Source organism: Macrotis lagotis, chromosome X, assembly GCF_037893015.1.
Source record: "Macrotis lagotis isolate mMagLag1 chromosome X, bilby.v1.9.chrom.fasta, whole genome shotgun sequence".
Classification (NCBI taxonomy): Eukaryota; Metazoa; Chordata; class Mammalia; order Peramelemorphia; family Peramelidae; genus Macrotis; species Macrotis lagotis.
In genome coordinates, this window is record NC_133666.1 from 244,319,810 (window position 1) to 244,335,079 (window position 15,270).

General features: G+C 37.1%; 1 protein-coding gene across 3 annotated transcripts in view; it reads right to left on the bottom strand.

The window, feature by feature from the left end:
- Positions 1–271: 271 nt before the first annotated feature.
- The window catches only part of GFM2 (GTP dependent ribosome recycling factor mitochondrial 2), a 50,513-nt gene continuing 35,514 nt past the window's right edge, over positions 272–15,270 (bottom strand). For 2 of the 3 annotated variants that reach the window (XM_074204247.1, XM_074204246.1), the window contains exons 18-21: positions 14,975–15,160; positions 14,637–14,752; positions 4,177–4,359; positions 272–1,976 (exon numbers count right to left, since the gene is read on the bottom strand). In XM_074204247.1, coding sequence (XP_074060348.1) covers positions 1,848–1,976; positions 4,177–4,359; positions 14,637–14,752; positions 14,975–15,160 — 614 coding nt within the window. In that variant the 3' untranslated portion in view covers positions 272–1,847. Of the gene's footprint in view, positions 1,977–4,176; positions 4,360–14,636; positions 14,753–14,974; positions 15,161–15,270 lie in introns of those variants that run through there. The other variant, XM_074204249.1, reaches the window with a different exon arrangement.

Here is a 15,270-nt window from a genome sequence, read left to right on the forward strand (position 1 = left end):
AATATCAGTCTAAATTGCCCAGTCTACTTTAATATATGCTTGAGACATTTCTCTGAGAGAATGGAAGTTTTGATAGGCTAAAGATAATTTTGGAACATGAAGTACTTTGATGGGCAAAGGAATATAAAGAATGATGAAATTTTGCTTAGTTGCATGGAGGCAGGATGAGTACAGGAAAAACAATCCCTTTTATAGCATGGCCCCCATGTCAAAATCTACTATACATCAACTGTATGAGGGGATTAAATATATTTTTGAATGACCCACCTAGAATATTATAACATAGTAAATGACACTCTCTTAGCAGAAATGTTAATATTAACTTTATTTTTTCCAGGTAACAAAATCTATTTACTCTCCCTACTTTTCACACTGCTTTCCATCATGAGAACAAAAAGAAAGAAAAACAAAACCCTTGTAATATGTATAGTCATCTTATCAGAAATACTAACATCTTTCAAGGAAAAAATTGTTTTTGAGTTCTTTTGTTTTTATATCATTCACATTTACAAATATCACCCCTCCCCAGAGAGCCATTCCTTGTAACTAAAAGGATGGGGGAAGAAGGGGCAAGGAGGGCAAAGAAGGAGAACCTATAATTTAGCAAAACCACCCAACACTATGATCAAGACTGAGAGTATATATATAGCATTACTTCATATCCACAGTACCTTACTTTCTCAAAAAGAGAGGGGAAGTATATTTTCCTCATTTCTGCCTCAGGGACAATTTAGGCAATTCTTTATATTTACATAGCATTCATTTTTTTTCCTCTCCAGTTACATTCTTAAAGTCACTGCAAATACTGTTTTTCTCAATTATTTCACTTTACATTATTCAAATAATCTGAATTCTCCACATTCATCATTTCTTATAACACTTTCCATCACATTTACATATTACAAGTCTCATTTAAGTCATTTACCTAATAGTGGGCATCTGATACGTAGGTAATTTCTTAAAAAAAGCAGTCTACTTTGAAAAAAATGTTTTTAAAAAAGTAAATTTTATTGAGAATTTCTATATAACATTCCTACCTGAATCTCTGAAACTGAACCCTCCCTTATAACAAAAAGCTAAGCAAGATCAACTGCTGTGGTAAACAATCTGAATCTGAATGAAAACACTGCCCATCTGGTCTCTTGCCTCAGCTGGAACGAGGGTGGGAGGTTTCATTAACTGTTTTCCAATGACTTTGGCTCCTTCGTGACCTTTCCAGTGCCGCTTACCTTACCCCATACATTATTTCCACATTATGCACATGTCATTTCTTGCTGCATCTTCCTTATTCCATTCCCATTTGGGCACCTACTTTGTTTTCAGTTCCTTGTGAAAACAAATCTGCTTCCTAGAGTATTTTAGTATATGTTGAAATTCTGTTTCCTCAAATGGCCTTGCTATATACCAGTAGTAGGATAAATAGGTCAAAGGTGCAAATAGTTTAGTCACTTTTTTCTTGTACAATTTCCTCTTTTCCAAAATGGTTGGAGCAGTTCACAACTTTATCAACACTTGGAACTTGTTTTCATAGTAATAGTTGGCAATTCTTCCTTCGAAAACGGTTTATAGGCTTTGATCATTTGCCTTTTGAGGAACAGTTCTCTTGGCTCAAGCTACTTAAAACAAACAAAATGATAAACCACAACTAGCAAGGCCCCAGTGGCTAACAATGTATCCAAAAGAATTAATATAGTAAGTATAACATGACAATTCACATTTCATGTCAAAAATGAAAATTATTAATTCCTTTCTCAGGAAAAGTCATTAATGTGGATCTTCATACAATGAAGAGGCTTAATTGAGATAATGTAACTCTCAGTCTTTTCATTTCCTTGTGATTAAAGTGATCAAGCTAGTCCACTCCTCCGATTAAGTAAGGCATTTTGGTCTTGAAGGTTCATAGCTTGATAATTAGACAGCTCTAGAGCAAAAGTTGCCGTGCCAGATGACAAAGTTCGGAGCACAGTTGAATAACCCTAAACAGTGATTTCACGGAAAATAATAGTTATTCAGGATCAAAATATGCATGCCTTCAATTTGTTTTTCCCCCATGCTTTCTGACCAATTCACTAATAATAATAAGCAAAGAAAAAATATGAAGTTAACATTCAAACTGGTTAGATAATTTTGATTCTGAAAGAGCTATTAAAAAGAAAATCTGGGGCGGCTAGGTGGCGTAGTGGATAAAGCACTGGCCTTGGAGTCAGGAGTACCTGGGTTCAAATCCGGTCTCAGGCACTTAATAATTACCTAGCTGTGTGGCCTTGGGCAAGCCACTTAACCCCATTTGCCTTGCAAAAAAAAAAACCCTAAAAAAAGAAAAAAAAAAGAAAACCTGTGGGTTTTATTTAGCTATGGTTGCCACACTAAATTTGCTTTATATAAAAGTGTGTTTGTCAAAGCTGTGAGCTGTAGGGGCAGCCAGGTGGTGCAGTGATTAAAGAACCAGCCCTTGCATCAGAAGGTCCTGAGATCAAATCTGAACTCAGATACTTGACACTTACTAGTTCTGTGACCCTGGGCAAGTTACTTAACCCTGCATTGCCTCACCAAAAAAAAAAAAGTAAGATGTTATATAGCTGGCAAAGGACTAGAGATAATTTAGAAATCCAATTACCTCATTTTCCAAATGAGAAAACCAATAAGGAGAAGTTAATGACAAGAGCTGGATCTAAAATTAAAGCACATATCTGTCAGACTGGAGACTTTGCAATGCACAATCACTCTTGTAAAGCTGCCTAGTGTAGCTCATTCCAGATTAAAATGGTATTTTTTTAATTTTATTTAAGACAATGGGGTTAAGAGTGACTTGCCCAAGGTCACAGCTATCATTAAGTGTTTGAGGCTGGATTCTGAACTCAGGTCCTCCTGACTCCAGGGTTGTTGTTGGTGTACTATCCATTATTCTACCTAGCAGTCTTTTTTTTTTTTAATTTAAAACCCCTTAAAATATTTTATTTATTTTTCCAACTAGTTTTCAGCAATCATTTTTTTCAAGGTTTAAAGTTCCATACTTTTCTCCCTCTCTCTTCCCTCCCCCTCTCCCCCTGACAGAAAGCATTCCAACAAAGGTCATATATGTATAATCATACTAAACATAGATCCATGTTAGTTATGTTCTTACTACCTTTCAATAAAAATTATATAGTAATTTTAGCCAGTCAGTATTTGTTGATCCAGGTTCCCCCCTATTCTGATGGTTATATGTTTTATGCTTACCCAAGACCTCTCATGGCCTTGCCAGGATAATTATTTTTTAATACTATTTACCAAATGTTGATTTTTTAAAAACCATGAATAATAAACCCACTCACCATTAGAGAAGAATGTAGAACCAAGTTTATAAAGTTGGTTCAAACAGAACAAGAATCATTTAAAGCTCTTCCCACCCTGACCTCCAATCTACCTTTTCTAACCATGTTATCATTTCCCTCTGCATTCCAGTCAAACTGTCCTTGTTCTTGTTCCCAATACACAACATGCCCTCTCTTATTTCTGTGCCTTTGTACAGGCTCTCCAAGTCTGAATCTACTACTTCCTTATCTTCATCTCTCAGAATCCCTACTTTTTTTTTTTAGGTTTTTTTGCAAGGCACATGGGGTTAAGTGGCTTGCCCAAGGCCACACAGCTAGGTAATTATTAAGTGTTTGAGACCAGATTTGAACCCAGGTACTCCTGACTCCAGGGCCGGTGCTTTATCCACTGCGCCACCTAGCTGCCCCTAAAGAATCCCTACTTTCTTTCAAGGTTCACCTTAAGAACCACTTTCCATATGATGCCCTGCCCAATTCTGTTGTCTACCCACCTCTCCCCTCCTCCCCACAGACTGGAAGCTCCTTGAGGCAGGAACCATTTCTCTTCTGTCTCTGTCCACAGTGTTTGGGTACTATGAGTGGCCCCTGGTGGACATTATTCTATAAATGCTTTGGAGTTCATTGCATTGGCACCTTTCACTTTTTGATATCTACTTGTAGCAAAGAAGGGGTTAGTATTTGACCTTTCTTATATTCAGAGGGACAGACAGTTGTTCCTGGTTGTCATATCTGTGAATTTCTCCAACACTGCAAACCAAGTCCTCTAAGTACAGTTTTTCTGGTTCTGTTCATACATACTGAGATCCTTCAGGCAAATGATTCCCAAAACACATGAAATTTGCAATAACAAAATAGTGCATACCATCATTTCAGCTAAGGGAACTGATCCAATAACAACTTTGTTTTCCTGACGACTCTGGATTTCCTGAATGCTGCCTCTTCTCTGTGCAAGATCAGCTAGGACAGAACTGAGATAGTCTCCAGTAACCGTAACTTCCAGGTTCATTAGGGGTTCCAGAATTTGCTTGTCAGTTTTCTTTAGAGCCTAAAAATAAAGGTATTAAAGCCTTCCAATGAAATAAAATTCCTTAAAACATGATTTATACAAAAATAGTGACTTTTTCAGAAATTTATATAAACAATAACAACAACAAAATCTGATTTGCAAACAGGAGTATCTTAACAGGTCTTAGATTCTTGCACAAAATACTTACCTCACCTTTCTTCCAAAATGAAAATGCATTTTGACACATTATTGCATTTCACCCCCATAGCAGCAATACAAAAAAGGGCACAGCATTCTTACTTTACAAATGGCAAAACTAAGGCATAGAGAAATCAGAAATTTTCCAGCCTTATCTTTGTAAGAGAGCCTATTTGTAAAAGAGTTTAAGACTTTGCATTGAGAGGGGGCCAAGATGGCAGAGAGAAGACAGGCACAGTTCTAAAGTCTCCTGATCCCTTCCCCATCTATCACATGAAACAAACCTCTTAAAAGAAATCTGAACCAGGAAACGCAGAAAGAAAAGCCAGGAGAGGAAAATCTACCTCAGGATTTGTCTCCCGCAGCAGCCTTGGCTGAGTACCTGCAGGTGAGTCTGAGCTCCCAGGGAAGATCAGCTAGACCAACAGCTGAATTGGAACCGGGAGTCTGAGGGCCTGAGGGCTGGACCTGCTGGATCAGCGGTGGGGCTGGCCGAAGGGGGCTTGGGTCCCCGGGGAAGCAGAGGCGCTGGTGTTGGTGCTGCCCCCTGGAGCTTGGGGAAGGGGCTGCAGAGAGAGGTCTGGTGTAGGACAGCTTCGGACACCATCCCTGGGCTCCTCAGGTCTGAGAAACTCTGAGCCCACCCCTCCATTGCACTGAGGTCTCCTCCCAAACAAATGCAAATTACTTCTGCCTCAGGCCCAGGTGTGTGAGCAAAAGAACCAGCCCAGCTGAGGAATCACCTGAGGCCAGGGTAAAGCCCACCACTGATTGAAGAAAAGAATTCAATAGCTCCAATTCCCTCCCTCAAGCTAAGAGAGAAGGCCTCTCAACCAAGGTCACAGACACCCCAGAGAGGGCAACTAGCTCCTCCTACTGGCCAGCCAGAGAAACTGCACTCAGTAAAGCCTTTAGAGATCCCAAGCCCAGGTGAACCAGCCCCACCCCCCAACTCAAGGTCTTAGCATAATGAAGAAGGGTCAGCAGAAAGGTGGATCCATAGAAAAATTCCTGGAAGGGAAAGACCCCAACTCAGAGAGACCTGGAACCTCTGAGAAGAATACAATCTGGTCTCCAGCACAGAAAGACTTCCTTGAAGAAATAAGGAAGGAGTTTAAAAATCAACTGGAAAATTTGGGGGAGACAATTAATACCTTGCAAAATGAGAATAATTCTCTCAGATCCTCAAATGAGCAAATGCAAAAAGAAATTAATTCCCTCGAAACCTCAATTGGTCAAATGGAAAGCTCTTTCAAAAGTAGAATCGACCAATTGGAAAAGGTTAATGAAGAAAACTCCTCTCCCCCAAAAATAATGGAGTCTACAGAAACTAATGACTCCACGAGACAGCAAGAGTCAGTTAAACAAAATCAACAAATAGAAAAAATAGAAGCAAATGTGAAATACCTCATCAACAAAACCACTGACCTCGAGAATAGATCGAGGAGGGGAAACCTGAAAATTATAGGACTTCCTGAAAACATTGAAGAGAAAAAAAGCCTGGACTTAATATTACAGGATCTAGTGATGGAAAACTGCCCTGACATCATGGAATCGGAGGGCAAAGTAGTTATTGAAAGAGTACATCGATCCCCACCAGAAAAAGATCCTAAAAGGAAAACACCAAGGAATGTTGTGGCCAAACTCCAGAACTATCAGATAAAAGAGAAAATCCTGCAAAAGCAGCCAGAAAGAAACAATTTAAATATCAAGGAGCCACAGTAAGGATCACGCAGGACTTGGCTGCATCAACTTTAAGGGATCGAAGGGCCTGGAATGAGATATTTTGAAGAGCACGGAAGCTTGGAATGCAGCAAAGAATATACTTTCCTGCAAAGCTGAGCCTTCTCTTCCAGGGAAAAAGATGGACATTTAACGAAATGGAAGAATTCCAAAAATTTCTGATGAAAACACCAAAACAAAAATTTGGATATCAAACAGGAGGTTCAAGAGACACATGAAAAGGTAAAAAAAAAGGGGGGGGGCGGTAAAAGGAAAAAAATGCAATCCAGCAAGTTGAAACTGGCTATATCCCAGCATGGGGGGGGGGGGGGTAGAGACTCTCATAAATCCTGAGAATCCTGAGAAATGTAACTCTAACAGAGAGAATATACCTAGCCAGAAATGCTGGACATCCATGACCTATCCATGAGACTGATACCTAATGGGATGTAACTGGTTTTAACTCCACCAGGGAGAAAGACTCTAATAACTCTCAGGAATTTGGACTCTATTCAACAGAACATACTGAACTAGAAGGGTCAGACACTCAGAATTTTCTATGACTTAGATAGAATGATCTAAAAAAAAATACACTACCTCCCTAAAAAGGGGGACGGGAAAGAGACGGGAGGAGGGAGGGGACTGAATGGGACAAATCTCATTACACTAAGAGGTACAAAAAACCTATGGTAATAGAGGGGAAGAAGGGAGTAGAAGAGAAACACCTGAATCTTCTTCTCATCAGACTTGGCTTAAAGTCAACCTACACATACTCAGTTAACTTATAAAACATCTAACCTTTCAAGTATTAAAAGGGGAAAAGGGGAGGGGGGATGGAGAAAGGGAAGGGGAATGGGGGAAATAAGGGGAAATAACAAAAGGAAGGGAAGGGAACAGGGAAAGGGGAAAGAAAGGGGAGGGAGTGATATAGGAGGGCAAACACACTGAAGGGGTTGTATTCAAAAACAAAATACTGGGGAATATGGATAAAGGGGGGGAAAGGGGGAAAATACAAACAGAGGGAAGATAGCACAGAGGGCAATAAAGAATTAGTAATCATAACCTTAAATGTGAATGGGATGAACTCTCCCTTAAAACGTAAGCAAATAGCAGAGTGGATTAAAAACCAGAATCCTAAAATATGCTGCTTACAAGAAACTCATTTGAAGCAGAGAGATACATATCGAGTAAAGGTAAAAGGTTGGAGCAAAATATATTTTGCTTCAGCTGAAGTAAAAGAAGCAGGGGTAGCAATCCTTATCTCAGACAAAGCAGCAGCAAAAATAGATAGGAAGGAAACTTTATCCTTCTAAAAGGTACCATGGACAATAAAGTCATTTCAATATTGAATATATATGCACCCAGTGGGACAGCACCCAAATTCTTAGAGGAGAAGCTGAAAGAATTACAGGAAGACACAGACAGCAAAACTCTACTAGTAGGACACCTCAACCTCCCGCTATCAGATCTAGGTAAATCAAATCATAAAACAAACAAGAAAGAAATTAGGGAGGTAAATAGATTGTTAGAAAAATTAGATATGGTAGACTTATGGAGGAAACTGAATGGGGATAGGAAGGAATATACCTTTTTCTCTGCAGTACATGGAACTTATACAAAAATTGACCATGTACTAGGACATAAAAACCTAATGATCAACTGAAGAAAGGCAGAAATAGTGAATACATCTTTCTCAGATCACAATGCAATAAAAGTCATATGCAATACTGGGCCAAGGAGATATAGACCCAGAGCAAATTGGAAACTGAATAACCTCATCTTAAAAAATGAGTGGACCAAAAAACAAATTATAGAAAGAATTAACTATTTTATCCTAGATAATGATAATAATGAAACAACATACCAAAACCTATGGGATTCATTCAAAGCGACTCTCAGGAGATATATTATAGCTTTAAATGTTTACATGAATAAATTGGAGAAAGAGGAAACCAATGAACTAAACATGTAACTAAAAAATTTAGAGAAAGAACAAATCAAAAATCCCCAAATACCAAATTAGAAATTTTAAAAATCAAAGGAGAAATTAATAAAATTGAAAGCAAAAAAACTATTGAATTAATAAATAAAACCAAAAGTTGGTATTATGAAAAAACCAAAAACTTGATAAACCTCTGGTCAATTTGATTTAAAAAAAGAAAGAAGAAAACCAAATTGCTAGTATTATAAATGAAAAAGGTGAACTCACCACCAATGAGGAGGAAATTAAAGTAATAATTTTAAATTATTTTGCCCAACTTCATGCCAATAAATTTGATAATCTAAGTGAAATGGATGAATATTTACAAAAATATAAGTTGCCCAGGTTAAATGAAGAAGAGATTAAATACCTGAACAACCCTATCTCAGAAAAAGAAATTCAACAAGCCATTAGTGAACTCCCTAAAAAAAATCTCCAGGGCCTGATGGATTCACAAGTGAATTCTACCAAACATTTAAGGAACAATTGGTTCCAATTCTATATAAACTCTTTGGAAAAATAAGGAAAGATAGAACTCTGCCTAACTCTTTCTATGAAACCAATATGGTACTGCTACCTAAACCAGGAAGAATTAAAACAGAGAAAGAAAATTATAGACCTATTTCCCTCATGAATATAGATGCAAAAATCCTAAATAAAATCTTATCAAAACGACTACAAGTCATCACTAGGATAATACATTATGATCAAATAGGATTTATTCCAGGAATGCAGGGTTGGTTCAATATTAGGAAAACTGTTAGTATACTCAATTATATCAATAACAAACCTATCAGAAACCATATGATATCAATAGATGCTGAAAAAGCTTTTGACAAAATACAGCATCCATTCCTATTAAAAACACTAGAGAGGGTAGGAATGAATGGACTGTTCCTTAAAATAATTAGCAGTATCTATCTGAAACCATCAACAAGCATTATACTCAATGGGGAGAGGCTAGAGGCATTCCCAATAAGATCAGGGGTTAAACAAGGATGCCCATTATCACCACTACTATTCAATATTGTATTAGAAATGTTAGCATCAGCAATTAGAGAAGAAAAAGAAATTAAAGGAATTAGAATTGGGAAGGAAGAGACAAAACTCACTATTTGCAGATGACATGATGGTCTACCTAGAGAATCCCAAGAAATCATCTAAAAAACTACTGGAAACAATTAGCAATTTTAGCAAAGTTGCAGGTTATAAAATAAACCCCCATAAATCCTCAACTTTCCTATATATGACTAGCAAGAAACAGCAGGAAGAGCTAGAAAGAGAAATTCCATTCAAAGTAACCTCAGACAGTGTAAAATACTTGGGAGTCTATTTGCCAAGACAGACTCAGAATCTTTTTGAAAACAATTATAAAACACTTCTCACACAAATTAAATCAGATTTAAATAACTGGGCAAATATCAATTGCTCATGGATAGGTAGAGCTAATATAATAAAAATGACAATTCTACCAAAACTAAACTATCTGTTTAGTGCCCTACCAATCAAAATTCCAAAAAAATTACTTTAATGAGCTAGAAAAAATTGTAAGTAAATTCATATGGAGAAATAAAAAGTCAAGAATTGCCAGGAGCTTAATGAAAAAAAATGGAAACGAAGGTGGCTTAGCACTACCAGATCTAAAATTATATTATAAAGTATCAGTCATCAAAACTGTTTGGTATTGGCTAAGAAATAGAGTGGTGGACCAGTGGAATAGACTAGGTGTAAAAGTAGGAGAGGATTATAGTAATCTGCTGTTTGATAAACCCAAAGAGTCAGGCCACCGGGATAAAAACTCCCTCTTTGATAAAAACTGCTGGGATAATTGGAAGTTAGTATGGAAGAAACTTAGATTAGACCAACACCTCACACCCTTTACCAAGATAAGATCCAAATGGTTACAGGACATAGACATAAAAAACAATACTATAAGCAAATTAGAAGATCAAGGACTAGTCTACCTGTCAGATCTATGGAAAGGGGAACAGTTTATGACTAAGGAAGAGTTGGAGAACATCACTAAAAACCAATTAGATGATTTCGATTACATTAAATTAAAAAGTTTTTGCACAGGTAAAACCAATGTAATCAAAATCAAAAGAAAAGTAGTAAATTGGGAAACAATCTTTACAACTAATGATTCTGACAAAGGACTCATTTCTAAAATATACAGAGAACTGAGTTATATTTTTAAAACAAAAAGCCATTCCCCAATTGACAAATGGTCAAAGGATATGCAAAGGCAATTTACAGATGAGGAGATCAAAGCAATCCATAGCCATATGAAAAAATGCTCTAAATCATTAATTATTAGAGAAATGCAAATTAAAGCTTCGTTGAGGTACCACCTCACACCTCTCAGCTTGGCCAGTATGACCAGGAAGGATAATCATCATTGTTGGAAGGAATGTGGGAAATCTGGGACACTATTACACTGTTGGTGGAGCTGTGAACTCATCCAACCCTTCTGGAGAGCTATTTGGAACTATGCCCAAAGGGCAACAAAAATGTGCATACCCTTTGACCCAGCAATACCACTACTGGGTCTATACCCTGAAGAGATGAGGAAAAAGGGTAAAAACATTACTTGTACAAAAATATTTATAGCAGCCCTGTTTGTGGTGGCAAAGAATTGGAAATCCAGTAAATGTCCTTCAATTGGGGAATGGTTTAGCAAACTGTGGTATATGTATGTCATGGAATACTATTGTTCTATTAGAAATCAGGTGAGATGGGATTTCAGGGAAACCTGGAGGGATTTGCATGAACTGATGCTGAGTGAGATGAGCAGAACCAGAAAAACACTGTACACCCTAACAGCAACATGGGAGTGATGTTCAACCTTGAAGGACTTGCTCATTCCATCAGCGCAACAATTGGGAACAATTTTTGGCTGTCTGCAAAGGAGAGTACCATCTGTATCCAGATAAGGAGCTGTGGAGTTTGAACAAAGTACAATGACTATTCCCTTTAATTCGGAAAAAAAAAAAAACCCCAGATGTCTTATGGTTTAATCTGGTTACCTCTGAGAATTCTGTTCTCTTTAAGGATATGATTTCTCTCTCATCACACCCAATTTGGATCGAGGTACAACATGGAAACAAAGTAAAGACTGACGGAGTGCTATCTGTGGGGTGGGGGTGGGGGGAGGGAAGCAAGATTGGGGGAAAACTGTAAAACTCAAATAATATCTTTAATAAAAATTTTTTAAAAATTTAAAAAAAAGAAAAAAAAAGAAATGCTAAAAAAAAAGACTTTGCATTGCTAGGAAGACTCTGGAATAACTGGGTCCATTGCAGTATTATACATAATCAGAGGTCTGGCATCAACTTTCAGGCATGGAAGAAAACAAAGAGTTACAATAGAACGAAGGCTCAAAGAAGTGAAAATTTATTCTTATTTACAAATAAATCCTGCCATGGTTACCAAGCTATAGGGCTTGCTGAAACAAGGCCAGGGCTCTGAAGAGTCAAAGAGAAGAATATGAAAAAAGTAGTATGGAAGGTGGCAGAAAATCTGGGATCTGAACAGCAGGACTAAGTCACAGATATCTTGGTGAAGCTGACTGGCAAGAATAAATTTCTCCTTCCTATAGGTTCCCTTTCAAAGACAAGTCATCTAATTATTTTTCTGAAAGACAAAAGGGACCCAAAAAACAAAACAAAACAAAAGTCCTCTGGGTGGTGGTTTAGTGCACTGATCCCTTCTGTTGAGGAGGAAGAGGCTGGTGGATTCCACGAGCTTGGGAGTTCAGAGATGCAGAAGGATAAAAGCCTATGGTATTCACAGTAATGATACCAATATGGTGGTCCTCAGGAGCAGAGTGGTGAGTCTTATCCATTAAGAAAAACAGTGTAGGGTGAAATTTCTATGCTAATCAGAATTAAGGTCAGTGGATGACTGATGTATTTCCAGTCTGGGGTATTTAGGAAAACCCCATCTCAAAAGCAATACAACAAAAACAGAATTCTATTGGAAATTAGATGATGATACCTCTTCTGATAATATCCAACCACTCAACTGGGCTGAGTACTGAGTGAAATATAATGAAAATGAAAACCACTACATGGATTTTGACTTACTCTGGCTTGTAATAAGGGAATTAGGAAGAAGGCAGTATTCTATGATGATTCTGCTAGGTTCAGTCACCAGAGGTAGGTAAGACATAGTTTATAAGCACCACCAATCACTAACCTGCACCACCACTCCCTCCAAGACATTATTTACACCCCTACCACCAAGACATTATTTACAACCTCCAACCACAACCATAATCCACGACTATCATTAAATACTTAATCTGATATACCTGCCCATACAATTATCTTTGAAAGCTGAGACAAATACTTCCCCTTTGTAGACTTCACATTTCTCTTCTATAAAATGAAGGAATTAGATTAGTTGGTCTAAGCTTTAAAATTCTGTTCTTGAGGGGCGGCTAGGTGGCGGAGTGGATAAAGCACCGGTCTTGCAGTCAGGAGTACCTGGGTTCAAATCTGGTTTCAGACACTTAATAGTTACCTAGCTGTATCAAGGCCACACAAGGCAAGTCACTTAACCCCATTTGCCTTGAAAAAACCTAAAAAAAAAATTCTGTTCTTGCTTCTGAGGGCAATTTTTTAAAAACATTTTTCTGGCTAAAAATAGAAATACACTTACTCAAGAATCAGAAGCACTATTCAAGTAAAGAACATAACCCTGAGGAAAAGGTTAAAACAGTGTAAGTTTTTCTTAAAAATTTTTAAAGAATAGAAATTGATGACATAGGCAAAAAAATTCTCATTTTACATGTAAACTTTTAAGTGGTTTTTCAAATCATTCAGTTTTTAAAACAAATCATACAACTTTTAAAGGAAAGTCCACTGCTTTTAAAGGAAGGAAACCTTAAAAAAGTAAATCTACCTCAAGATTAGGACTCAAGGACAAGATGAAAAATAGACAGAAACAACCCTAAGATGAATCTTATCTCTCTAAAGGTCTTTTAGATTTAGGGATTGCTTTGAGTCATGACTGATCAGAAACTTTTCAATCTTAATAAGGCTGTCCCAAATCTCTAGGAGGATGCTTTGTACCTATATTTTTGCCAGGTTGAAATCTGGCTACACTTAGGATAAAATATTATATTCTATCTGTGTCACTACACCCATCAAGATTCTATACCTTTCAGGGGCAGCTAGGTGATGCAGTGAATAGAGCACCAGCCCTGGAGTCAGGAGGATCTGAGTTCAAATCTAGCCTCAAATACTTAATAATACACTTAGCTGTGTGACCTTGGGCAAGTCATTTAACCCCAATGCCTTAAATAAATAAAAAAAATTTTTTTAAACATTCTATACCTTTCAGTTCTTCCTCTTTTCCTGAGTCATCCTAAGGAATCATTTAAAATGGTAAAGTACTCTCTTGATTCAGAGAACCCCCAAAATTCATGCAAATCAAGAGATCCTAAACTCTGAATCCACTTCAAGAACACCCAGGAAACAGTCCAACCTATCAAGAACATATGTATCTGTAAAGCTACCAAGTATATGAAAAATGTCTGAAAGATGTTGAAGAAACCACATGTTCCCTTATGTCAATATATGGTGAGGTGGCAGGTGTGCTGGTCTAACCAAGGAGGATGGACATAGGATTATGGGCCTAAAGAGTGCTGAATTCTTGCTGTTTATGCTTAAAAATACACAGAGCAATGTAGACCTGATGGGTTGGGATGTTGATTCTCCTGTCATTGAGCCTATGTTAATGAACAAGGCTCCCAAAATGTGATGATACACTTACAGGGTACATGCTCAAAACAAGTCATACATGAGTTCCCTTTGTTATATTGAAATGATACTTTCTGAAAAGAAACAAATTGTTCCTTAACCAGAAGATGAGTTGCTCAAAAGAAAAAGTTATCCCAAAAGAAACTGAAGAAACAAAAGCTTATGGAATGGGAGCAAATTTAACACTAGAATGTAAATAAAAGTGAAATTTTAAAAAAAAGATTTAATGAATTCCCAGAATAGCACCAATGATGTTAAACATCTGAGGTACAAAACTACAAGTAAACAAAAGATGGGATATATTAAACACAATGTGTAGAATTTATTATAAAGGTTTTCATGAATTAAAAATTTATTGATTCATATTAATCCTCTTTTATGTTCTGCTCCCTCTCTATATGTACACACACATATATAAAGCAATATGTTTTTCTTTCCTTATTTTGTATTTCAGTTTAAAATAAATTTAAAAAATAAAAATAAAACGACCAGTAAAAGTCTGAGGTACTTCATGCAAAAAGAAAATTTCAATGACTTTGAAGCTCAAGAGAGATGTGTCGATGAGGCCTGATAATGTCTGAATGAGAATACTAAGTATATGAGAATACTAAGTAAGGTCACCTTCAAATACAAGATCAATATGTTTATACCTTTTGCACACAACGAGACACACAGGCAGAAACCATTGTTGTAGAGGTCCCAGGATGAAGTGTCAATGAACACAAAGTAACTGCAACATCCTGAATTGGAAATCCAAGCAATGGTCCTGAAAGGGGAAAAACAAATATTTATGCTATTTTACATCACTAGAGGTGAGAAGTAATTAGTTAAAAAAAAAAGTTGGGATAGATACCAAAGTGGAATTTAGTTCCATAGAGGGGAGGGAGGGGAGGGAGAGAGAGAGAGAGAGATAGAGACAGATCGAATTACAGACAGACAGAATACCAAGACAGAAATACTAATGCCTATTCTAATTTATATACTCTACCTTGCAGGTATGCACTATGAATTCCATTTTCAATAGCCTCTTGAAACTCTTGCAGAAGTTCCTTCCTGATATTTTCAGCATACTCAACAACAGGGATTACTTCAAATTTTTCTCTTGCACATGGCCTCACTTCGAGTTCCACAGTCACTAAATGTCTTTTCTCTCCTATTGTTCTATCCAATGTATCTATAACCAAAGAGAGTAATATTTACTAAACAATGAAGATTTATATCTTAAGGGAAGGTGCCAATTTATAAAGGCAGCCACTTAATGTTCCTTGAATTGAATTTTCTTTT